This window comes from Cyprinus carpio, chromosome A3 (assembly GCF_018340385.1).
Source record: "Cyprinus carpio isolate SPL01 chromosome A3, ASM1834038v1, whole genome shotgun sequence".
Classification (NCBI taxonomy): Eukaryota; Metazoa; Chordata; class Actinopteri; order Cypriniformes; family Cyprinidae; genus Cyprinus; species Cyprinus carpio.
The window spans coordinates 9,224,007-9,249,636 of NC_056574.1; the positions used below are offsets into that span (position 1 = coordinate 9,224,007).

At 35.0% G+C, this 25,630-nt stretch overlaps 1 protein-coding gene and 1 long non-coding RNA gene across 2 annotated transcripts in view; both read right to left on the bottom strand.

The window, feature by feature from the left end:
* LOC109103489 (coronin-7-like) overlaps window positions 1-25,630 on the bottom strand; it is a 122,227-nt gene that overhangs the window by 86,176 nt on the left and 10,421 nt on the right. The window contains exon 7 of the mRNA XM_042717474.1: window positions 19,702-19,752. Within this exon, the coding sequence (XP_042573408.1) occupies window positions 19,702-19,752 (51 nt within the window). The remainder of the gene's footprint in view (window positions 1-19,701; window positions 19,753-25,630) is intronic.
* LOC122136007 lies at window positions 9,651-10,281 on the bottom strand. Its single transcript, XR_006153859.1, has 2 exons — window positions 10,004-10,281; window positions 9,651-9,884 (listed from the first exon to the last, which is right to left on the bottom strand). It is a non-coding gene; the product is annotated as an uncharacterized LOC122136007 (long non-coding RNA).

The window sequence follows — 25,630 nt, forward strand, 5'->3', positions numbered from 1 at the left end:
AGGAACAAAGCACAGCGTCCAGAATTCAGCCCGTGCTAAACGAGCTGAGATCAAATCAAATCCACGCAGCCGCACGGCAAAGACGAACCCTTCTGAGAGCGTTTGAGAAAACACCCAGGAGAACCTGAGATGATAAAAATAACAGCGAAAAACACCTGAAAAAAGCCAAAGCTCAAAGTCAGCTCCTGGCCAAGTGGAGATTTATGTAGAGCTTCACTCCCAACCAAAACAACCTGAAGGCCCGCTGAAGGGCTTTTTTGTGCAGCGAGGTTAAACAGACGGAGAACGCAGCTGTGTCACTGACAGAGAATGTCGATCCACCCAGAGAGAGGACTATCAGGTGTCCACCAGCACATGTGGGAGCAATTTCGACTTCTCTTCTTCTCCCGCACTTCATACGCCAGCGGCAGAGAGATCAGTGAGCAGCAGAGCATACCTCAGAAATGTAGTGCGACTTCATATTTTCCCCTCTGTGTATCAATCTCCTCTTCTTCTTTCATTGCTTTTCCAGTCGTGTCTCGCATCTGTCATTAATGCTGCTGCTGCTGCTGACCTCCGTCACAGTGATTCAGTGTTAGGTTTCCAAACAACAACTTTCTGCTGGTTTGCTTAAGAAAAATGGCCACATAATAGGGTTCTTCGACATGTAACAGTAGTACAACTATTTCTGGAGCTAAATAGACCCTTGTTTTTGAACCCTAGAGTCAAGATGACTGTTAACTGTCTTTATATATGTTCCTGGTCTAACTGCGATTTCTCAGTGCACGTTATTGAAAAGAAAAGTTTTTTTTTTTTTTCCTAATCCTTTATCAAAATGTAATACCTAACTGATCACAACCCAGGTTATCCATATAATTTAACATTTCTGATATGACAAAGCAGGATATCAACTTTTATTTCTGTTCTATCCTATTCTGTCCTAAGAGACTTCTTTCAAAAACAAAAACATAAAATCTTACCAACCCCAAACTAAGTATATTATGTCTTACTGCACTTGCAGAATTTTTTTATTTTTACCCTTTTTTTTTTTAAGTATAAAAAGAGTTTTTAAAAATTACAAATAAAGAAATAAATCAAATCAAATGTGTAGGCAGTATGACAAAATACACACATATTCAAGATACAAGTCTTAATATCTTATGCAGTGCCGTTTAAATTTAAATGCATCTTTATGGATTTTTACAGAAAAATAAAACAAAAAGATTAACTCATTAAGAAGCCCTTTTTTGCAGTATATTTACTTCTAATACAGCACACAAGTGATGTTGTTTGTACGTTTCTGAGCTTGATAGCATCCATCCTCATTCACTTTTATTGCATGGAGATGTTTTGCCTAATGTCTCCTTTTGCGGTCCTCCAGAAAATGTGATTATTGTTGGGACTGTAACATGAGCGTGTGCTTTGACAGGGTTAATGAGCAGAGCGGGATTTATTCACCTGATCCACGTCCTGATTAAAGAGCCTCTGTTTCCTGGATGGAGCATCTGGTGTACGTCACCCGCGCTGCATCTGGGATTGCCCTTCCCTTTCAGCCTGTGTCTTATTTTTCCGTAACCATCAGTCTCTCTTTCGTTCTTCTAATCAGACATCCTTGATGTTTTCTTCTGTGTTTGCTGTTTAATTTGGGTAAACCTGCTCTATTTGCAGTAATGGTGACCCCTTCCCTCTGTAAATGTTCAGTTGGCGTAACACGGACGGAATGAAGAAAGTCAAAGCGAGGGGAACGGACAAAATGCAAACCATCCATTTAATTCCTCCATTTCCTGAACAGTCTACTACTACTCTTTCACTGCTGATTAAAACCATCTTCCTGTTCTCCGCTGCCATTTTTCCCGAACCAAAACTACACTTTCAAGTAAGATGGCACAGACAGAAAATTTTAGAAAACGTAACAGACTGCAAGCCTTTCCTGGAGCACCAGAAACTATGGCAAACAGCTGTGAAAGCATCTACTTGTGCTGTAAACGTGATGTTGGCTCAAGGCGCGTGTTTGTGTGCTCTTGTGTGCTGTATATATATATATATATATATATAATATATATATATATATATATATATATATATATATATATATATATATATATATGTATATAAATAAAATTAATATTTCAATAAGTAATAAAACAAATATTTACTTAAATTTAATTTTTAATTAAATATATTATTTATAAATAATTGTATAAAAATATATCTAAATTATATATAGTGAATTGACTCACTGGTCACAGTTCCCAACAGTATGTTCAACTGATTTCAGTTTAGAAAATGATTCGCCAACTCTTTCGGTTCTCTGCAAAGACGCTCCTGAGAATAAATCCTCAATCTGACTTCCAACTGCGATGTCCTCATTTGTGTACAACAAACATACAGGAAGACTACAACAAGTGACTCTTATGAGCTGGTTCATTTAATGAATCAGTCAAAAAGATTCATCAGAGTTATCTGTGTGAATCAGACTCACTCACTCCCTGATCATGAAGCCATTCAAGTCAACAAGTCAAATTCAAAATGTGCAAGCTTGAAATTTGGTTGTTCATGTGACAAAAAATGTTACCAGAAAATACCGCTTTTTTTATCTTTTACTTATAATTAGTACTTTCTCCATAGCACTTAATGCAATAGTGCAGATGTGCATGTATCACTAGCATATATTTTCATAAACTGCACAAGCCAGGAATATTTCAGTGGAGTAATGAATGTGATGGAGAAATGCACTTGTCATGAGAGCTCATTTAACTAGTGCTTCAACAGTTCATGAAGCGAACAGCTAAATGCATTTGTTCCCATTCATGTCAACGGAGAGCTGTTTTACATATTCAAATTATTAGAAAAAATTTGAGTAATAACAGTAACTGACCAAGTAAAATAAATCAATAAATGAATACAGTACATTTTTCCACCCCGCTGCTCTTGGATGACTGTTTTCCAATGAGTTTGCGTTTTGATTCTGGGTGTTTCTTCGTCTACGTTTATTATAAAAAACAGATTGTTGAATAAAGGTCACATACATTAAAACAGTTTTGGAAACTTTCTATCAGGCCTTCATCCTTTATTTCTGCTACTTTTCAAATGCCTTTTACAGTATGTTTAGGTTTTATTTATCCACATCCCAGTCCCAAGACTTCAGTAATAAAATATGAAAATCATATAAAATAATGCCATTTTCAAAACTATGACGTAAACAAAGAAAGAAAACAAACATAAATCTAATCAAAATTACTTATATCAATAATTTTGTCCAAAATAAATATTTTCCAAAGTTACTGCATGTTTGCCAAGGAGACAACAGTGCAGACCTTGAGTTGAAATGTGAGAGAGAAGAAATACATGAATTAATAACTATGAAATTAGCCTTTGGCAAGACAAACAAGCTGATCACTTTATTCCAAAAATGTGAAATTATCATTTCGATCATCATCATGTGAGAGAAAGTGGGGCTGAAAAACTGGAAAAAACATAGTAAAATGAAAAATTAGTAAATGAATTAAACTAGTCTGTACAAAAAAGAAAAAACACATTGGTTGTGAAAAACATTTGGCACAAATTGCTAGTAGATTTTACAAATAATTACAAACAAATGACAAGTAGGAAGACAGTCTCCACCACTGAATAAAAAAAGTAATTGCGACTTTTTATCTCACAATTCTGACATTTATTTATATAATATTTTATATATATATATATATATATATATATATATATATATATATATATATATATATATATATATATATATATATATATATATATACCTTTGTGCAACAGAAATGCGCAATTGCGAGAAAAAAACTCGGAACTGCGAGATGTAAACTTTATTTTATATTCTATTTTATAGTTTATATTCTACAACTCTAAGAAAAAAAAAAGTCTGAATTGTGAGATAAAGTGTCGCAATTATCTTTTTATTTTTTATTCATTGGTGGAAACAGGCTTTCAAAAGTAACACACTGACTTACTGTAAACATTACATTTTTAAGTAGAAATAGTATTTTCTTGTAAAAGTACTCCTATAATCTTATTTTATTTAGAACTCAGAAAAATCCCTTTTTACAGTGTGAAAAGTGTATAAACAGTCTCAAAATGATATTTTTTATATTGTGTGGACTATTTTGAAAAGCCATCTTGTGTGGATTACAGGTCTGCGCTCTTTGACTGACGCAGGGCTCAATTTCTGAACTCTGCTCTTCCTTCAAGACTGATCGGTGTATAACCGCTCACCACACAGACGTCACTGCCTGCCGTCCAAAAGAAAGACAAATACTGGCATCGGGCTGAAACTGCCAGATGGAAAAATCAAAAAGAGGGGGAAATGAAGTGCAGGAGAGATCAAATGAGCGCTTTAGAAAAGACAGAAGAGGAAGAATATAAGGAAACTGAAAAGTTTGACTATGAGCTGCAGACAGAGAGTGATGGGAATCAAATCAGTAACAGATCCAGAAAGAGGCCTGACCAGAGCCATGATTTACACATTTACCTTCCATAACTACCAATCTACCTACCCAACTATCTATCTATCTATCCATCCATCCATCCATCCATCCATCCGTCTGTCTGTCTGTCTGTCTGTCTGTCTATCTATCTATCTATCTATCGATCCATCTATCCATCCATCTATCCATCCATCCATCCATCCATCCATCCATCCATCCATCCATCCATCCATCCATCCATCCATCCATCCATCCATCCGTCTATCTATCCATCCATCTATCTATCCATCTATCTGTCTGTCTGTCTGTCTGTCTGTCTGTCTGTCTGTCTATCTATCTATCTCTCTCTCTGTATCTATCTATCTATCTATCTATCTATCTATCTATCTATCTATCTATCTATCTATCTATCTATCCATCCATCCGTCTATCTATCTATCTATCTATCTATCTATCTATCTATCTATCTATCTATCTATCTATCTATCTATCTATCTATCTATCTATCTATCTATCTATCTATCTATCTATCTATCTATCATCCATCTATCCATTTATCTATGTATCATCCATCTATCCATCCGTCCATCCATCCATCCGTCTATCTATCTATCTATCTATCTATCTATCTATCTACCATTCTACTCATCTATCCGGTCTTGGGGTCAGACGTGAGATCAGCAGGCAGAAGGTTTAGGTTTAACTGTGAGGGAGGCTAAAAATACAGAGAGAAAGACGGAGGTTGAACAGACGTTCACTTGCCGAGGTGCTTTCTCACCGGTGTTGACTTACAGCGCCTGGCACTAGACGTCCAAACAACTCCTGCGGCCTCGCTCACTTCCTGAAGATCTCTATACCTCATCGTCCTGCAGCACGGCTCACGACCAATAATGTAAACACATGACCGCTGAACATAATCACACAACTGTTAGATACTTTTGTATTGCCTCTAAAGTGGAAGATATAGATTAGCATTCATGAACCTTCTCTGATAACCAACACCGGTGGGAAAGTCGTACTCTGTTAGCATAGACGTGTGCCGTTTGCACGAAAGCTGACGCAGCATTTTCAGAAATAGTCCATCACAGGTTGTGTGGTAAGATAACACACACACACAGCTAGCACGTCACAAGTGCTACCCTTAAACGGAACAAGTAACCTGAGGACTTCAGCGTTAACCTTTTAAAGGTAGTCCTGGTTTTATTTAAAAGCCACGTTTCCGGAACAAGCATCGAATCGAATGGACGGGCGAGCACTTCGCCAAGAGGAGGTCAGGGTGTCCAGGGCAGCCGGGCCTGACGCAAATGGAGGGGGAAAGTAACTCAATCCAGGTCCTGTGATTGCTGGGAAAAACGTCACGGTGCAAACGCCAAGTCGTTGAAAGTCATATCAAGTCATGAAAAACCACCAGCGGCCGCAGCATTAATTTTCATTGAGGTCGCATTGCTCAACGGCATCTGTTAAGGCGATATAAATGGCTAAAAACAGCTTTAAAAAGGGGAAATTGAAACAACTTTCTCATATAACTCAAGCAGCTGCTCAAGGGGGGATGAAAATGGTAAAACTGACAAAACAAACTGATAACTGGTCTGGATTTAAACAACACATCACATAGCGATGCACGTGAAGAGCCAAGAAGAGTTTTCCAACTCAGGACAGGTTGCAGAAACAGTAGATCACAGCACAGAAGATTTGGGGAATTCCTCATTTAGGGGCACTCTACAAAAAAAACTACTTCAAACTAGATTTTATCTATGGTGAAACTTATATAAAACATCCTAGAATAAAAATATGATCATGCCGTTAATCATTCTTTAAGGAGGAGACTGACTGAAAACTTCTAGGTATATATGGGATGTTTGTAATTTGTAAAAACTATCAAATAAAATAATAAAAAAATATATAATAATTTATTAGATTATAATAATCTAATTACAGATAATAATAATAATAATAAAATATGAATTCTTTATTTTTATTTCTACAATTAACTAACATATATAAAAACTGAAATTGAAAGGAAAAACGATTCATAAAATAATGGAAATTTCTATAATTATGAAATATACAAATAAAAATTTTATACAATAAAACTGATTTAGATAAATACAATTTGACAATATATAAAAATGAAAGAATTTAAATAATATAATATAATATAAAAGTACAATATAAAATTATTAGGAATATCTACCATTAATTATTAAATATAAAAAGTATACCATCTATATATATATATATATATATATATATATATATATATATATATATATATATATATATATATATATATATATATATATATATAAATAAATAATATTTTATTGAAACCCTGTAATGCCACGTCACTTGGATGTCAGAATAAATTAAAAAATTCAGGGAAAGCTTACTTTTCAAAACTTTAATTAGAAGAAAAATGATTAAACAGAGACAATATTATAATCTATTCTTCAAAGCAAACAAGCGAAAAAACTTAAAAGCCAGGAGTTTGCCTAACTGAAGAATCATCCAGCTTCGTCCTGAGCTGTTAAATTTAAGGCTTTAATTGTGTGAAACCGAATGGATCAGTGTTAAATACAACAGCACAGAAGTGGAAGAAAAGCCTGTCATTATTTTGCCACGACACTAATTGTCCTGAACCCTCTGACGAAGAGTTTGCCAGACTGTGGTCAACCTCAGGACGGGGACGGCGGATTGGCCACATGTGGGGAGAGAAACTGGCACTACCGCTGTCTCAGACGGGACGCAGGGGCCCAGAGGGAACAGACACTCGCCTCTTGTGAAATGTAAAATACAACAGGGGACTAAGAGATCTCAAAGAGAGAGACGCTTCAGCTTTCATTGACAAGGACAGAGTGACAAACCTCATCCACATAATAACACAATAACAGTGCAGCAGTGATGTAGTGATCAAGCTATAATTTATCCAAATTTACTTAGGTCCTCTTTTAAAAAACACATCCAGACTCCTTAAGTGGACCAAAAAAAAAAAAAAACCAACAAGTAACAAATCTCTTTTTTGGAAAATGGACAACTAGAATATTAAAAAAGTAAAAAAAAAAAAAAAAAAAAAAAATTTTGTATTATTAATTTTTAACTTATATATTATATTTTATTACATTTTTTACATTTACATTTATTACATTTACTTGTACTGTTTACTTTACTGTACTATCCGTTAATCTGATCTCGCACACTTTGTAAATGAAGTGGCTGGACAGCAGCGACCTGTGGATGTAATTAGAGGGAATCCGGCCTGAACAGCGCTTACAGATCGCTCTACTGGCTTTCATTTCCTCACAGCCACATTAAAAGTGCTCAGTCTTCAAAGCACACTGTGCAAACTCAAATCCACATGTGCAAGACTTGAAGAAATGAGCAGCCAAATCCCAGTCCACACACACAGACGGACAGACAGACAGACACAGTGCTCTTGACTTGAACTTCAAGTGAGCCTGAATCTGAATCTCTGCACTTCACCTGACTGCCATGTGACGCCTGCAGGGGGAGCTCCACCTCACATTCCTGTTCAACAGCAGAGCGTTTTATTAGCTGGGTGGAAATACGCTGAAGTTCAGCAGTTCTGCGGCGCGTCAGGTAACGAGAGCCTCTAAATGAGCTCAGATGGGCTTGAATTTCATCTGCAGATGGCTTCGCTACCGCCAACGGAAAATCCGTCATATTAGCAGACGCTTTCTTATCCAAAATGAGAACTGGAAGGGAAGAGAGTCGGAGAAGATTGGTTTCATCTGCAGTAGTGCTTTGTGTGGCCAAGCTCAAACAAACGGGCCGCTACCAGTGTTGAGGAAAGTTCATTTTAAAACAAATGCATTGAAATTTTGTTTTACTCCATGAAAAAGTGTGTTACTTCGTTACTTTTTATGTAAAGTAATGCATTACATTACTTTACCGTTACTTTTTGTCACTTGGGCTGGGCTTGCTTATTTGTTTTAACCCCAAATATAACTCCAAAGTTATATTTTTGGCAACTGTGAAAGCCGTTTCACAACAAAAGTGAAATGAATAAGCCTCGGGCTGAAGGAGCGCCTCTGCACCTCACTCCCAGTCTCTCTCAACATGGGGACAGAAATGGGAAAACAAAGTTACTTGAGTTACTTATTTGGAAATGTAACTCAGATATTTCATTGTAAATTTAAAAGTAATGCGTTACTTTACCAGTTACTTTAAAAAAGTAATCTAAGTGTCCAATAGGAAACTTCTGCTGTCCAACGAGTTCAGGAGATGAGAGGCTTGGGAAGAGCACGAAGCACAAGTCTTGAAGTGGGGGATCATTTATAAAACTATGCGTAGGATCTTTACTAAAAGTTTACGTGCGCACCAAAGCCAAAAATGGCGTACGCCAAAAAATATTCCGATTTATAAAACCGTGCGTACGCACACCTGTAAGCAATGTTCCCTTTATAAATCACAGATCACCCGCAGATGTGCGTACGTGAACCAGCCTCATATCCCGCCCTGTACACGCCCATTTTTAACCATAAATAGTCAATGCAAATCACCTCATGATTGCTGATCAGCATGTAAATGAGAGTGGAATCCCATATATACCTGGAAAACTGGCATGCGACCCGCCAATTAATTAATCCAAGAAAGTGAAAACGTGCATTTCTGTTAGCCTAATTTTAATAATGGCGACAGGTGAGAAAAGAGGAAAAAAAACGTAATTTCTCAGATACTGAGATTGAAAACACTTGTAGGGGAGGTGGAGGCTCGGGAAAACTGTGTTATTTGGTGGCCACAGCAGTGGGGTCACTAATAAAAAGAAGCAGTGCGAGTGGCAAAGTATTGCTTCTGCCGTCAATTGTGTCAGTGGGACAGAACGGACAGTTGCAGAATTAAAGAAAAAATGGTCCGACCTGAAGGTATACAAATTTTTTTTTTACCAACATATTACATTTGTGTTTTATTAGGCTATATACCTATATAAATAGCAATATTGATTTTCAAAAAGTTTTATTTACATGTGCTTACAGTATGCAAAATATGTGAAATAAAGATTCTCATTCATTCAAGGTGGAGGCAAAAGAGAGAAAACTGTCCTCCCACCGCCAGAGCGTGGCTGCAACTGGTGGGGGCCCATGTACAGCTGATCTCACATCAGTGGACAGCAAAATCGCGGCTATAATTGGGGAGGTCAGCGTGTGTGGTATTGTGTCGGAAAAGGAGGGAGACACTGACGTGACTGAAACCACAGAGGAGCAAGGTTAAACCGATTTTTAATCATTAACGCTGTACATTTGAGTGTGTGGGGTGATAAATGGATAAATGTTGCCAATTGTTTGTCCTCCAGTCCTTCCGGAGTCTGAAGCTGTAAATGAACAGGAGGTTCAGGGTGAGGGGTTCTCAGATGCAGATGCACAGCGTCCGGCTCAAAGCAGTGCCCCTTCTGCGTCTGGCACGTCCAAAAGTGGTCGGGTACTCACTGACGCAGTCCTGCAGTTACAGCGAGAGACAATAAACGCTGTCAACGGGGTTGCAGATGAGCTACGGCAGATGAGAGAAGTGATGCAAGAAATTGCACAATCATTAAAAGATGCAGTTAAAACATGAACCTTGAGTTTTGTCTTTCTTTACAAACGCCGCATGACATCCTCACGGATTCTTGCACCTCGTTGATATCCCTCTTGTCGGCCAGGGGGCTGTGGCTCGGGGTCGTAATGCTGGGGTAGAGGGAGATCAGGAGGGAGAGGAATACCGTTTCTCAGTGCTATATTGTGCAAAACACCACACGCCCTGACAATCTTGCACACTTTTGCTGGATGGTATAAAAGTCTGCCACCCGAGGCATCCAGAGCACGCCATCTGCATTTCAGGATGCCGATGGCACGCTCCACAAACTGGCGGCGTCGGCACGAGAGTGGACCTCGTTATAATGAGTTTCCTCTGCGCTCTGCGGGTTTAAAAATGGGGTGAGGAGCCAGCGTCTCAGGGGGTAGCCACTGTCGCCTGCAGGTTATAATTATATTAAAAACAATTGTTACGGTTTCTACTTTTTAATATTGTTAAACTCACCAAGAAGCCAGCCATCACGTACTGCGCCTGCATTTAGTCTGTTCCCTACACTGCTATGTGTCAAGATAAAGGAATCATGTGTTGAACCAGGCCAGCGTGCCACAATGTTTGTGAGGGTCATGTTGGAGTCACATATGATTTGCACATTAATAGAATGCACATGCTTTCTATTAACATAAGCAAATTCATTTTTCAGATGGTGCCCTTATAGCAACATGAGTGCAGTCAATTGCGCCGATTACATTTTTGGGAAACCAGACATTGCTGCAAATTGCGTTTTAATTTCGGCCTGTTCTCGCACAGTGTAGGGGAACCTGATGTATCGACTAACCATATTAAGTATACCATTTAAAACGACAGATATTATGGCACTCAGGGACGGCTGTGATATACCAGACCTATAGGGTGAGATGATAGATTCCAATAGAATTATTTCATATACAAAAAGGTCTTAGAGACAAATTTGAGGATTACTTATAGTTTTTTTTATATTATTAATTTACCTGTCTGCCAATTCCCGCTGGAAACAGCCGGTTTGCCAAGAACCCCAGAGTGGTGAGGACTTGTATTTGGACTGGGATGGCATGGTTCCGGCGTGTTGCCCTCTCTAATACTGGACCCAATTCAGCACATAGATCCAAGAGCACAGCTCTAGGGAATCTAAATCGGCTTATTAGCCAGTCATCATCATGGGCCAGGAAATCATCATGGTCCCTGAAAACTCGTTTCTCTCCTTATTCTGCCATTAGCGTAATCCTCCAACAGTGCCAGGAGTGCCATCATGAAGCATTACATACCCGGGTCACCGGAGAATTTATATGTTTCTAGCAAATAGACTGATCGTTAACACCTTGACAAAATCACTTAATTAATTTGTGGGCGAAAATTTAAGACGAAAATGTTATAGTGAACACATGCTTCTTGACGGTTTTGTAATGAACACCGTAATAGTTAGGACCGATGATGAGTAGCGATTGTGCTTCATGACTGTATTTGCAGACTTTGACATTTTATGATATAGGCTATGTACATTAAGGAAAATATTTCCTTTTTACACTGTGTTCTGCAGTTCTCTAATAAAAGGGTATTTCATGCTATTCTGTAGGCTATCACATGTATCGCGCCATGTCCTCCTGTGCTCCCGTTGTGGACAATGTGACTGTAAGGCAGCGCTGATTATTATTTTATTTTACTTTTAATACATTTTGAATTACGTTTGGATTTTACTAGATGTATATAGCCTAAAAACAATCGGCACAAATAACACTGTTGGATTTAATCTTCATGATAATGTGGATATAACGTATGAAATGGAGTGAAAATTAAATGTCATTCATTCTTATAATCGTTCTTCTCACATTTATTTTCTACAATCTAACTTCAGTTCACGACCTCACCATCGGTGTCGCCAATTCCCTTTGTCTCCAGAATGTGCGTACGCACGGCTCAAAGTTTGCTTAAAGGTGCGCACATTCTCCCGTCAAGTTTTGTTTTTTATAGATCACAACCTTTGCGTGGGAACTGGCGTACGTACGTTTCCAGCCCCGTTTTGTGCGTACGCACGCTTTATAAATGAGGCCTGTGTTTTTATAGATTCCTACGTTTTTGTGGGGATTGGGGTAGTTTGGTGTTCAGGCCCCAGCGGATGATTGAGAGTCCTCGGGACCTGTTGCTCCCAAACTGCGGTGTGGGATGAAGAGATTGCAACAGGGCTCTGCTGGATTCCCTCCCAGAGTTTCGCCGCACAACACGCCATCGTGGCTCCAGGTGTCGGACACATGTGTGCGCTGGGATAATTAGCTAGAAGAGGAACGTCTCTTCTAATGAGGCCTCGGCACTGAGTCGCTGCCAGCTGGCCCAAAAACACACACCTCACAGACTTCACAGAGCCAAGCTCTCCAGATTCCTTCATTCACGTTCTACTGTTCAGTCACACCAGGACGGAATCTGCAGACTTCTAAGAATTTTCTCTATTTTGGCGGGAAAATCTGTGGAACACTGCAAGATTACAGAAAATACTCATTTTGGCCTACTTATTGGTAGCTGAAAGCACATTTCAAATTGAAATAAACACAATGGATGTGCATAATTGCGTATATGATGGGTTAGAAAGCAGATACTGCAACAACAGCCAATCTGCTAGTTTAACAACATGAAAAAAAAAAAAAAAAAAAAAAAAACTTTTTGCATGGTCTTCCAAAATTACGTAAGACAGATCTGGTATTTATGTAGGATCACAATGTGTTACATGCACTTCAGAGAAATTAACTGCCAAAAATAACTGAACATGAATGTGAAGCACTAATACATGAAACACAGCAGCCTGAGAGGCTCTGAACGTACATTACACGAGCCAAAGCATGACAGACCTGACTGCAGCCAGTGTGCAGTGAGCTGAGAAAACAGGCCAGCTGTGAGCAGATGTGCCGCTTCACAGGAAGTACAGCAGACAGGTGACGCTCAAGACCTGCTCACGTCGCTCCAGTACTCATTCAGCCAGGGGAGCCGTTTCAAAGAGATCAGACGGGAAAAACATCCCGCTGATCCAGAATCAATATTTACATGGCTGTGCGTAACTATGGCTGAGACTGCGATTTGGACGGCACAGGCGGTCAGTGGTTAGAAAGCGCTGGTAAAATGATCATCTGCTTATCACATTTGTCTGGCAGTTGAGTATGAGGCGTTTATGAAAACTGTCCAGTTCATCTGCATGAACAATGACAGATGTTAAAGAGCAAATCATGAGCTCTACATTACTACTCAGAAATATAATGCCAGCAAAAGATTCATGCCATTATACTGTTATACACCGTTATGACGGCCACAGATCAATACACACATATAGATACATAACACTATATGGATACAGGACATACGAAAATTAAATGAATGAATGAATGAAAATAAAATAAAATAAAATAAAAAATACATAATTATTTATAAATAAATAAATAGGAATAATTAAAAGTAAATAATTATAAACAAACAGTAAAAATAAATTAATAAATTAAAATAAGTAAAAATAAATATAAATTAAACAAAATGAATGCAGTGAATAAATGTAAACACAAAATAAGTATAAATCAATCTATAATTAAATAAAAAGCAAAATTAAGTATATTTTTACTTATCCTTATTTTATGTTTATATTTTAAATAAATAAACAGGTAAATAATACAGAATAAATTAATAAATAAAATGTATAAACAAACAAACAAACAATTAATAAATAAATACAAATGGGTAAATAAATATAAACAAAGTAAGTAAATAAATAAATACATATGTAAAAACAAATAATTTACTTAAACTTATTTTGTTTTTATTTTTAAATAAATAAACAGGTAAAGAATACAGAATAACTTAATAAATAAAAATGTATAAACAAACAAATAAATAATAAATAAATAAATACAAATGGGTAAATAAATATAAAAAAGTAATTAAAAAGTTAAAATAAATAAATACATTTGTAAAAACTAATATAATTTACTTATACTTATTTTGATTATATTTTAAAATAAATAAATAAACAAGTAAAGAATACAGAATAACTTAATAAATAAAAATGTATAAACAAACAAATAAATAATTAATAAATAAATACAAATGGGTAAATAAATATAAACAAAGTAATTAAATAAAAAGTAAAAATAAATAAATACATATGTAAAAACTGATATAATTTACTTATACTTATTTTGTTTATATTTTTAAATAAATAAACAAACAGGTAAAGAATACAGAATAAATGAATACATAAAATGTGCAAGTAAATAAGTATGCAAATAAATAAATAAATAAATCCATAAATAAATACAAATAGTTACATAAATTTAACCAACATAAGTAATTAAATAAGTAAAATTACTGAATCAATAAAAAAAATGTAAAAATAAATACAAAGTAAAAGTAAATTAATGTAAACAATAAGTATAAATAAATGCATAGCATTAATCAATTAATATAAAAAATGCTATAATACTATAAACGTATCTTTTTCTCTGTATTCCTGCCTTCGTGTCCTGCATTCATACAGTGTGCATCTCCACTCTGAAGTGTTTACAGTAACTATACAGTACTATTCAGCACCACAGTGATGGTGTACAGTACATCTGAAACTTATCATAGCAAAAACAGGGTCTTTAAAGTCAAACGAATAAGCCTGGCTTTGGGGAAATGGGATATATTTAAAAGTTGATAAACCGTTACAAGCAAACATCCCCTTTCACATAAATCAACGTCACATTTTTGCACAATGCTGTCAAATTTTCCTGGAGCAAAACAATAAATGTTGTATATCATATTTACAAATGTTGATACAATAGAACGTAATGTTTGTATTACACATCCTCGAACAGTAAACATCTTTTTTCCCTCCATGTGGAAATTGCACAGCCAGGTTCACTGCGAGTCTTGATTCAAGCTGTGAGCGTTTAGTATTTATTTTCATTTGAATCTTTGACAGAAAGATGTCAAGCCAAGACTGCCTTAAGATCCAGCTGCTCACGTCAACAGATACTCGTCATTTCAAGTCAGAAAAGATGCCCTCGCTGCTATCCCTAAAACATTACAGGAAAGTTCACAACAACACAAATATGCAACTTAAAGTAAACCAAAATGTTCTGTATTATATCTTCTGCTCACCAAGACTACATTTATATGATCAGAAATACAGTAAAAACAGTAAAATTGTAAAATATCTTTTACAGTTTAAAGGAACTATATTCTATTTTAATATCTTGTAAAATGTAATTTATTGCTGTGATGCAAAGCTGAATTTTCAGCATCAATACTCCAGTCTTCAGTGTCATATGATCCTTCAGAAATTATTCTAATATACTGATTTATGACATATCTAAAGGTACGGTTGGAATACCCAGGCTGAATTAAATTATGAGAATCAACATGAAAAACAGGACAAAAGTACTTTCCGTTCTATTTTATTTAGATTCAATGACACTTCTCCTATTTTCTGTTGTGAATTATGGTCTAGGAGTTTCCATTCTTCTACTGAAGCATACGCTGTTTGTTTTCAGCATATTTTGGTGAATATATATATATATATATATATATATATATATATATATATAGATATATATATATATATATAGTTTATATATATATATATATATGTTTATATATATACACCCAGCGTACTCTGTGTGCATCTCCCACAAACCCCTGCAGTCACTCAGTTTGCTCTCAACGTTGTGCGATTTTTCTCTCTCCGTTCCAAAGCCTCTCGAATTTCACAAAAAGCAGCAGAAGCCGAAATCGAGAGAAATCTGGCCCCTGTGTCCAGAAAATATTCCCTTTCCTGTTTCCCCTCGCTGCCAGGGACCGCACCGCGCGGCCTGAAACTATGTGGAGGATTTTCAGCTAGACACAAAAAGACACGTACATCTAGAAAACACAGACCTGCGCGTCCCACCCGCTCCTCTGAAAGACACGATGAGTCTCCTAATCGATGCAAACCATAAAAGATGATGGCCACAGGACGTGACAGCAAAGGATGCTGGGTATCTAGCTCCATCAAAAGACTTGTGCATTACAAGAATGTTCCAGATTCAAGCTCTGATGACAGCTGTTGACATATAATGTCAATTACCATGGAAAGTTATTTTGATTCATCCCTCAAACAAACACACAATGCACTTACAGTAGAAGACAAGCAGCCAGGGTTTAAAAGCAGATATGTGAGGCTGGTGTTATTGTTCAAGCACTTACATCAATCATTAGGTAAACGGATGTTTATTATTCAAGTTGTGAAATGTCTAAATGGCTCTTTAAGTGGAGGGACTGATTAGATGGATATAATCGCAGTGCAGAAACAGTGAAAACAGAGGCTGGACAGAGAGTTTTGTCACGTCCTTTGTGCGAGTGAAAGTTCCCACGTTAACAGGTTTGCATGGACATGAAGTTAAAGTTTCCAAAATTTCGAGTTAAAGATTGAAAATAAATTTGCTGTTGTGGCTATAAGTGCAAAACAGAGCATATTTTTAACATCTGTTCCCTGAAGAATTTTCACTGTATGTGCATTACTGCAATTGTGATTTTAGACAAACTAATAAATAAAATGAAAGAAAATAAAGTTTACTTATTTATTATCTAAAAAACTAACAAAGTAAATAATTATGTTTTTTTCAATTGAATAATTGTTAAAAGAAAAAATATATTTGAAAAATGTATTAATAAATGAATAAAGAAATAAATGTTTACTTATGAATTATTTAAATGAAATCTAAAATAAAATGAAATGAAATGAATATAATTAAACATTGTTATTTTTATATATTGTGATGTATTGTGATATTTAACAAATACACTGTATTAATAAAATGAATAATATAAAATAAAATAAATAAATATGAAAATACTTAGGATTTCCCCTTTTCTAACTGTTTAAATCTGGAATATAAATAAATTTAAATAAAAAACAAACAGTGTAATATTAACTTGACAAATGTATTCAAATAAATAAATAAAAATGGATAAGATATTATACATAAAAATAAAAACACTAACTATTTTTAACAAGAACAAAAAAAAAAATGAATACATGAATATTTTGTAAAAAATACTATAAATAATAAATTCAAGTCAATATAATTTTCTCCGGAAATCAGCATGTCAGAAATGCTGTTGATATAGCTTCTATCTTGTTTATTATATCCTGTATTAAATCTAAAAAATCTTAAACATAACTAAAATTGGATCGTTACACCTCATGGTGATGAGGAGGTCTAAGATGCACCAAACCACAAGCCAGAGTCTAAAAACACACTCTTTTTTCCAGTGTAGTCTGAGCTTCGAGTGGTTTGGTGCAAGTTAGGCTCTTAAATATGCATTTATTATATAAAAATCAAGACGCAGCAGGAAATCTCAAAGCGAGGGCCTTTGAAACCACAGTTGAGCACACACACACACACACACACACACACACACACACACACACAGTCATGCCAGCTACCCAAATACAGCCGTGTGCTCGAGCGTACGCGAGCGCTGATTACAGATCACACTCCTGCCATCCAAAAGCACAAATTACACAGTTTCGCCTCTTCCCGTAAATACCACGTACAACTAGCCTCTATTTTTACCCCACCTGTCTACATCAGACGATCTGTCGAAAAAGCGTGGCCGCACTGTGCGGTCGGTCGCTCCATAAACAGATGGTTTTCATCACTCTGCGCATTAAAAAAGCATTGTTTTATGGGCTCTGCAATGACAACTGGCTGCTTTCCGCTCGAGCTCGAGTCTATAAACAACACGACAGCTTTCAGACGCGTCTCAAGCGCCTCTGTTTACATTGTGGCCTGTGCATCAGTGCTGAGGAAGAGCCGAGAGGACGGGTTTCTGTCACTAAAGGAGCGTGGCTGTGGTCTTTTACAGCTTTGTGAGTAAACAGAGCTTGTAAGGCCTGTCAGGCTGTGTTTTGTTAGGGCTGGCTCGTTAAAGGCGCGGGAGTGAATGTGATGTTAATGGCGCTGGTGGGCGCACACGCCACTCTTGTGGTGCCAGCTGGATGTGGTCACAAAACAAGCCGGTCTGTCAGGAATCAGACTTAATGTGCGAGATTAGAGAGAGAGAGAGAAAGATGCTAAACCAGCCTTTTCATCTCTTGCATTTGCAAGTTTCAAAATTATTATCCCTTACTAACAATCCACTAAAGTAAAACTAGTTATACTAAAAAATCCAGTATTTTGCAAAGCAAAAGTAAAAAGAGTTTTTGCACTCTTTTCAGTTTTTGCACAATTTCCAAGTAAAATCCACTTAACTAAGCAAAATTAAAGTGAATAATAACATATTTTTGATTGTATACTGAATTTTTAAGGCACATGTTTAATAAGAACAAGAAGAAATTTTTTTTTTTTTTTTTTTTACAGTGCCGGACATTAGGATTTGTTTTCAAAGAAATGTTCTGAGATAATTTTATTTTACGCCTTTTCATTAATTTCTTTTATCTTATGCCTTTAGAGAATATCTTTATCTTATTATAATCATAAATCTAACACAATTTTCTAAGGTTTGTGCTTAAAACAAGAAAATACTTAAGAAAAAATTTAAGAAATACTGAAAGGGGAATTAAAGTGAAAATTAAAATTGTTTGGTGAAAAGAAAAAAAAATTCATCAAGAAAATGAAATAAGATTGATTTTTTTCTTGATTCTTCTTGATTCTTTTCTTGATTAATAACAAATTGAACAATGCACAAACAAACAAGCAAAAATGAATGAATGAATATGATTTTTAGAGCTGCACTGTTTTTTAATGCATCAGTAATTCAAGAGTAAGTAATCGCTGCACCAAACAAAAGTCTGACAGTCTATGTACAGCTTCCAAAGAAACAACCTTCTGATAAAGTCAGCTTGACATTAATATTAACACGTCTCAACACAAATCATACACACTACAATTGCATGGGTGCACTAGTGATCAGATCGCATGGACAAACATCAGAAACTCCAAGCAGACATCACACCAGCCGGACAGGAAAGACTGGGAACGAATCCAGGAAGAGATCACAGCAGGCCTCAGACGTCTGATAGACGCTAATCTCCTCAGTGAGGTGTCAGAGCTACCGGCTGCTTGCTCAGAGAGCAGCGTGGGTAATATCTAATCCTAATGATTCATCTGAGCTTTATTTACCTTCAGAAGACACCACAAACACACAGAGAAACCTCCGCTGAGGTCACCGTGGGAATGTTTGGTCTGATCCGCTGGGATTGACTGGCTCTCAAACAGACGCTCAGCGGGTTTCGACAGTCAAAGACACAGTCACGTTCATACGGGCATCGGGAGTTATTGCTTCCCAGGGTTCCCACGGCTTCACCAGCTCATGAGAAATGAATGAATGAAACAAATAAACCAATCAGAAAGAGTCCCTGAAGTAACGGCCTGCTCTGATTGGCTAAAGATAAGAATATGAAAGCAAATGGGGCAAAAAAAAAAAAAAAAGTAAATTGAGCAACTAATAAAGTGTTACAGATATAGTTGCACTGTTCGGAAGTTTTTTTTTTTTTTTTTTTTTTTTAAGAAATTAATACTTTTATTCAGCAAGGATGCGTTCAATAGATCAAGGCCTGGTTTCACAGACTGGGTTTAGGTTGAGCCAGGATTCGGCCAAAGTTCAAAAAGGACATTTAATAAGGAGGTCACAATTCTCAATATAATATCAAACCGTTCGGTACGACATTCACTACGTGCAGACTGAACAGAAGATGGCTGAACAGTACCTGGACCGCTGACGTCTGGGCCCGCGGGTCGAAGAGGCGCAGCTTCTTGTCCTACAGAAACAAAAACACGGACGTTAAAATGTATAACGATATCACAATAGCATGAGTTCAGTTATTCTCAATGTCATACAGAAATATCAGCACGAAGAAATACCTTTGTAGTCTGCACTGAGCAAAAATGAAACTTTCAACTTTCAGTATATCAAGCAAAAAAAAAGTGTTATATGAGTGATATCACACGAGTAGCAGTGCAATTTTGGTGTATATCAGCACGGCTGTGATTCGGCCGCAGGTAACAGACATCAACACCACGCCACATTTTCCCACATTCACAATACTGTTGCATCAAAATCTTAAAATGACACTTTCTTGACTATAATGTGACTCTTTAGGTTTCAATGGGCCTCGATTATCGTAGAACTGGTTTCATGTGGTATTTCATATGAGTCTGTCAACACAGCTGGCAGGGTAAATCCTGAAGTCAGTCAGTGACCATCAGACGACCCCATTACACTCAACCAGCCAATCAGGAGAGAGAGCGGGATCAGTCAGAGGAAATGAGCGCTAATATGAACAGACTGTCTTTCACTCGACACAACAGATCCTTAATGAAGACCGGAGACTGACAAGAGTCCTCACACACCTCAAAAACACAGATAACAGGCAGAAAATACACAAACCTCAGTATTTTTACTACCTCTATTCTATGGCATGCTTTTCTTTTAACCGAATAAATAAGTGTATTTTTAATCAACTTAGAATGTGTTTAAAATGCTTTTTTTAAATTTACAAATCTGACTGAGCATTGAGAGTGCACTACAAAGTATGCTAGTATTTCTGTCTGAACATAACCTACATAGTGGCCTACATAAACCCTCATTTTAAAGACAGCACCAAAACTCAGCAGACTTCAGGTTATGTGTCATGTCCTGCACTGTGCAGTTAATGTGGGTTTATTTGCTGTTTATAGGTTGACACTGCAAACAGGGGCCATCGTGCTCAGCCCACCCACAATGCCCTGCTGTCCCCGGACGGAGCGGGTCAGTCTCCCCCCTGACGGTCCGCACTGATCCCAGATCAGCCGCTGAGATCACAGTCAGTGTTAACACACAGAAGAACCTGACTGCACATCAGAGTCCGTGCGGCTTTAAATAAAAGAGCCGTGATTCTGCAGCGAGGCTTTTATTACACGTCTACTCAAACTCAACACACTACACACCGTCTGACCCCAGACGCCCGTCACACAGAGACCCAACACAATGAAGCACACGCTCTGTGTGTGTGTGTGTGTGTGTGTGTGTGTGTGTGTGTGGAGGCAACAGCTGTTTAATCAGTGTGTGTAATTTCAGCTCTCATTCTCACATTGATTTTAATGAGCTTCAGTGCTGCTCAAGCAAACATCCTCTTTCCTGCCAACACACTGTGAATAGCAGCCCTGGTTGCTATAGTACTCCAAAAACTTCACTAATTTCTTTAATAAATTAGTAAGATAATATCCCAACAGTTTGTTTAAAATGTTAGAAGCTTAACTAAAACTCTTAATTACTTGTCAATCAAACAAAAAAGAAAAACGGACATTGTTACGAGGTCTTATATTCTTCAGGATTTAAGGATGGAATAAAGCTTAGTATTATATATACAACCTGTTTTCATCGAAACATTAAACTTACCAAAGTGATTTTATATACATAAAAAGAATAATAAATGAAAGTGTTTGCTTAAGTGTTTCAAGTGACTTTTGTGAAAAATAAATACAAAAATATTTTAAATATACAAATATAAGTTTAAAGCATTTTAATACACTAACATTAAAATATATGAATATAAATTACGAATTTAATAAATATTTTTAAAAGCATAAATATGAATTAAAATTACTTTATAAATTAATATACAAATATTTTAAAATATATGAATGTTTTAAAAATGTTAATACATTAACAGAAAAATACCAAATAAATATTAAAATAAAAAAATCTGTATATACATATACATATACATATATATATATATATATATATATATATATATATATATATATATATATATATATATTTATTTTATTATTTTTTTTGTGTGTCTGTGTTAAATATCTAAATATAAATATACGTCAACCACTGTTTTGCACAATATAAAAGATTAGATTTGTTAATACAAAAATGACTATCTATGACATCTAGAAGCAGAAGAAATCACAAAGCATTCAGTGTGAACTCAGACTCATAAATGAATCCTAAAATTCAAATTGCCTAAATGCAAAGAAAATAAAAAGAGAGAAATTAGCAAAACAGCTGTAAACTGAATATTTTATACTATAGTATAAACATTCAAAAATACAAAGACCCTCGCTCGCGAAAGCAGTCACACACACGCAGTCACAAGCCCATAAATCAACACCTGCACTAATGCTTTGATCATGTTTTTAATCATAAACGTCCACAGAGTCGCTGTGGATGAAAGTGTCTGCATTCTCTTGGCGAGCGTTTGGTGTCGTAAGGTCTCCAAACGAGGCCTGTCCTCTCCTCTCCTCCTGTTCATCTAATGGGGGAATGGCAGCAATTGAATGCACATGTTGGCGGTGTTTATTTGCTTTAATAAGGTGGATCTGGGGAGATTGAAGGGCCTATTCGCTTAAATTACAGCTCGACTCAACTGAGGGCACAACCTCTGAGCTCAGTCTGTGATCTGGCGTCACACTGCCCGCTTTTGCCCTGTTTTTATTTTTCTTTCTTGATATTTTAGAATGAATTCTGGTCCACTATTATGCTGTCATGATTAAACGTTATTCTTAACAGTTTAATATCAAATATAAAAAATTAAATAAATACATTTAAAAATAAGTTTATAAATTAAATTATCATTAAAACAAGAAAATAGAAACAAAAATTAAAATTTATTAAATAAATAAATATAAAAATATTTTAAAACAAATCCAAGTTTAAAATATTGTAATAAATTAATTAAATTAAATTTAATTACATTATAAATATTGTAAAATGCATATATTTATATTAAAATATTTTTAAAATAATAAAAGATTTAAATATAATAGAAATATTTTAAAATAAATACATTTTTAAAAAATAATTTAATAAATATAAAATAAATTATCATAAAAAATGCAAATAAATTAAAATGTATTTTATTTAAAACAAATATGTTTAAAATATTGTAATAATATAAAATACACATATGAATTAAATTAAATATAAATATTCTAAAATGCATACATTTATATTAAAAGAACAAAAGATAAATAAAATAAAAACTAATTTAATATAAAAATATTTTAAAATACATTAACAAATTAAAATGTGTAAAAAATGTAAAAAGACTAAAAAGTCATTTAATAAAATAATGAATACATTTTAAAATATATAAATTTAAAATAAAAAAAGTTTTAAAATGTATACATTTGAATAAAAAAAATATATATATAAACTTTTAAATCATCTAAGTATAAATAATATATATACATGTCCATTATTTTGAGAACTATAAAAGATAAGTGTTAATACAGGAATGACTAGCGTCTAGAAGCGGTGGTGGTGGTGGGGGGGGGGGTAACAAAGCATTCAGTGCAAACTCAAACGGCCTCATTTTTCCTCATAAACTAATGCTAAGATCCGTCACGCAGCCATAAACTCCAGCAGTCTTTGGCTCTGCACCTCGGAGAGCATTAAACAGGCTGATGGAAAAGCTCTGCAGCGCTCTTATTATTTCTTTATGGATTGCTCCCCGTTTCCTCCTGCGGGGAGGGTGAGTGTAACTCTGTCCCGGGTCAGACTCTGTGCTTTAGGGTGCTAAACCAGCCGTCCGGGGGTCAATCTCTCCTCTCTCCACAAGACTTCAAACACAACAAAGTCTAGCTGTAGATGCCGCCAAAATCAGGTGTGCTTTCAGCATCTCTCTCTCTCTCTCTCTCTCACACACACACACAAGACATTCTCACATTCGCTTTTCAGGATACTACAACCTGAGGTTTCAAACTGTGAATGTGCTCTCAGGCATTATCAGATGATATAAATAAAGTTAAAAATAAATAATTAAACAAATAAACAGGAGTATAAACAAATAATAATCAAACAACATTACCGTAAATAGATTAAATTCAATAAATAAATAAATAGAAGAAATGTAATTATTGTAAACAAACAAACAGAAATTACACTTCACTTTGTTAAACGTCCATCTGAATTTGATTTGTAAAATAATTAGTCATTAAAAAGGTTTTTCTCCATCGTTTACTGTTAAATGAGGATCTGGCAACCAGACTGATGAGGGTTTTTCATATTAGGTAAATGAGGCAATTGTGTTGTATAAATAAACGTAATAATGTGAAACAAGATTAATTATTCTCAAATGTTTATTCGTTAACTTCGGCGGTCTTAATTTATCTAAACATCTATCAATCAGCTGATCTTTTTAAAAGATATTCTGGAACAATTTGACAATTTATATATATACACATTTAATTTAATTTACCTTTAAAAGTTTTAATAATTTAATACACTTCTAGAAAGATTTATTAAAAATACATTATTTATATTACATCTATTTATATTTTTAAATATTTTATATTGTTTATTCAATTATTTTTAACTTTTAAAATATGTAAATATAAGTTAATAAAATAAATAAATTAATATGAAAATATAAATATGAATTTAATTAATTTAAATATAATTTAGTAAAATAATTAAATACACTAATATGAAAATATAAATATGAATTTAATGAATTAATTTAAATATAAGTTAATAAAATAATTGAATACATTAATATAAAAAAATTATAAATATGAACTGAATTAATTCTGATTTTTTTTTATTTTTTAAATATCAAAATATTTATATTAACGTAGTATACTTTTTCTAAGATGATTGCAGTAGGAAAATAACACCGGCAAATGTGCATTTCATACAGTAACACACTTAATTCCAGTACGACTCCCTCCAGTTGAGCTCTTTCCATAAACACTGCTCCTGCCAAACACAAACCTTTATATGTGTCCAAACATAGAAACTCATCTGCCGTGAAGAAAAGACGTTTCGAATGAGTCACAGACGCTGATCAGTCAAGTGTTTGTCCTCCATAATGAAATCAGCGCTGATGTGTAATTAACTTTAAGCAAACGACTGAAGGCAGATTTTCAGAGGCCAGATGTAATAAACTGCATGACATTTATCCTGATGAAGTGACAGCGGCAGCTTTATGAGTTTCACCCTGTGGACACCTTAGTGTGTGTTACACTAATACAACCAATCAGTGTAATGATCCGCAGTCATGACTGAGCATGCTGGGAAAACACACGCTCTGGCGACATCTACTGGTGAGAATGTGGTGGAAAAACTCCTAGAAACATCATACACTAAATGTGCCTCCTACAGTTACTGTGAATATGTTCCTGCACATATGAACATGATGAACACAAGGTGAAAACAACTGATGTTCACTGCCATTAAATCAGTTCAAATATATTATTGTGTATGAAAATGCACTGATAAAACCATATTTTAACCAGTGTTGTTACTGTTAACCAAACGAAAACTATTAAACATGTTTTTGTTTGGTAAAAAATAAAATAAAATAAATGCCAAAAAAATATATTAAATGAAAAACAAATCTTAAAAAGTGTTGCCCTGACACCTAACTGAAAAAAATAAATAAGTTGAAGTATTAAAATTACTTAAATTAAAACTGAAATAAAAACTAAAAATAAATATGAAATATATATATATATATAAAAAAAACACATGACAGAATTACTAAAACTTCTAAACTAAAATGAAAAGAAACTGAAAATAAAAAATAAAAGTTCATTCAAAATATTAATATGCACTATGATACTATACAAATAATACTAAAATAACATTTAACCATATGTTATTTAACCATAGTTTATTATCTTTATTTATTCTACTCAGTT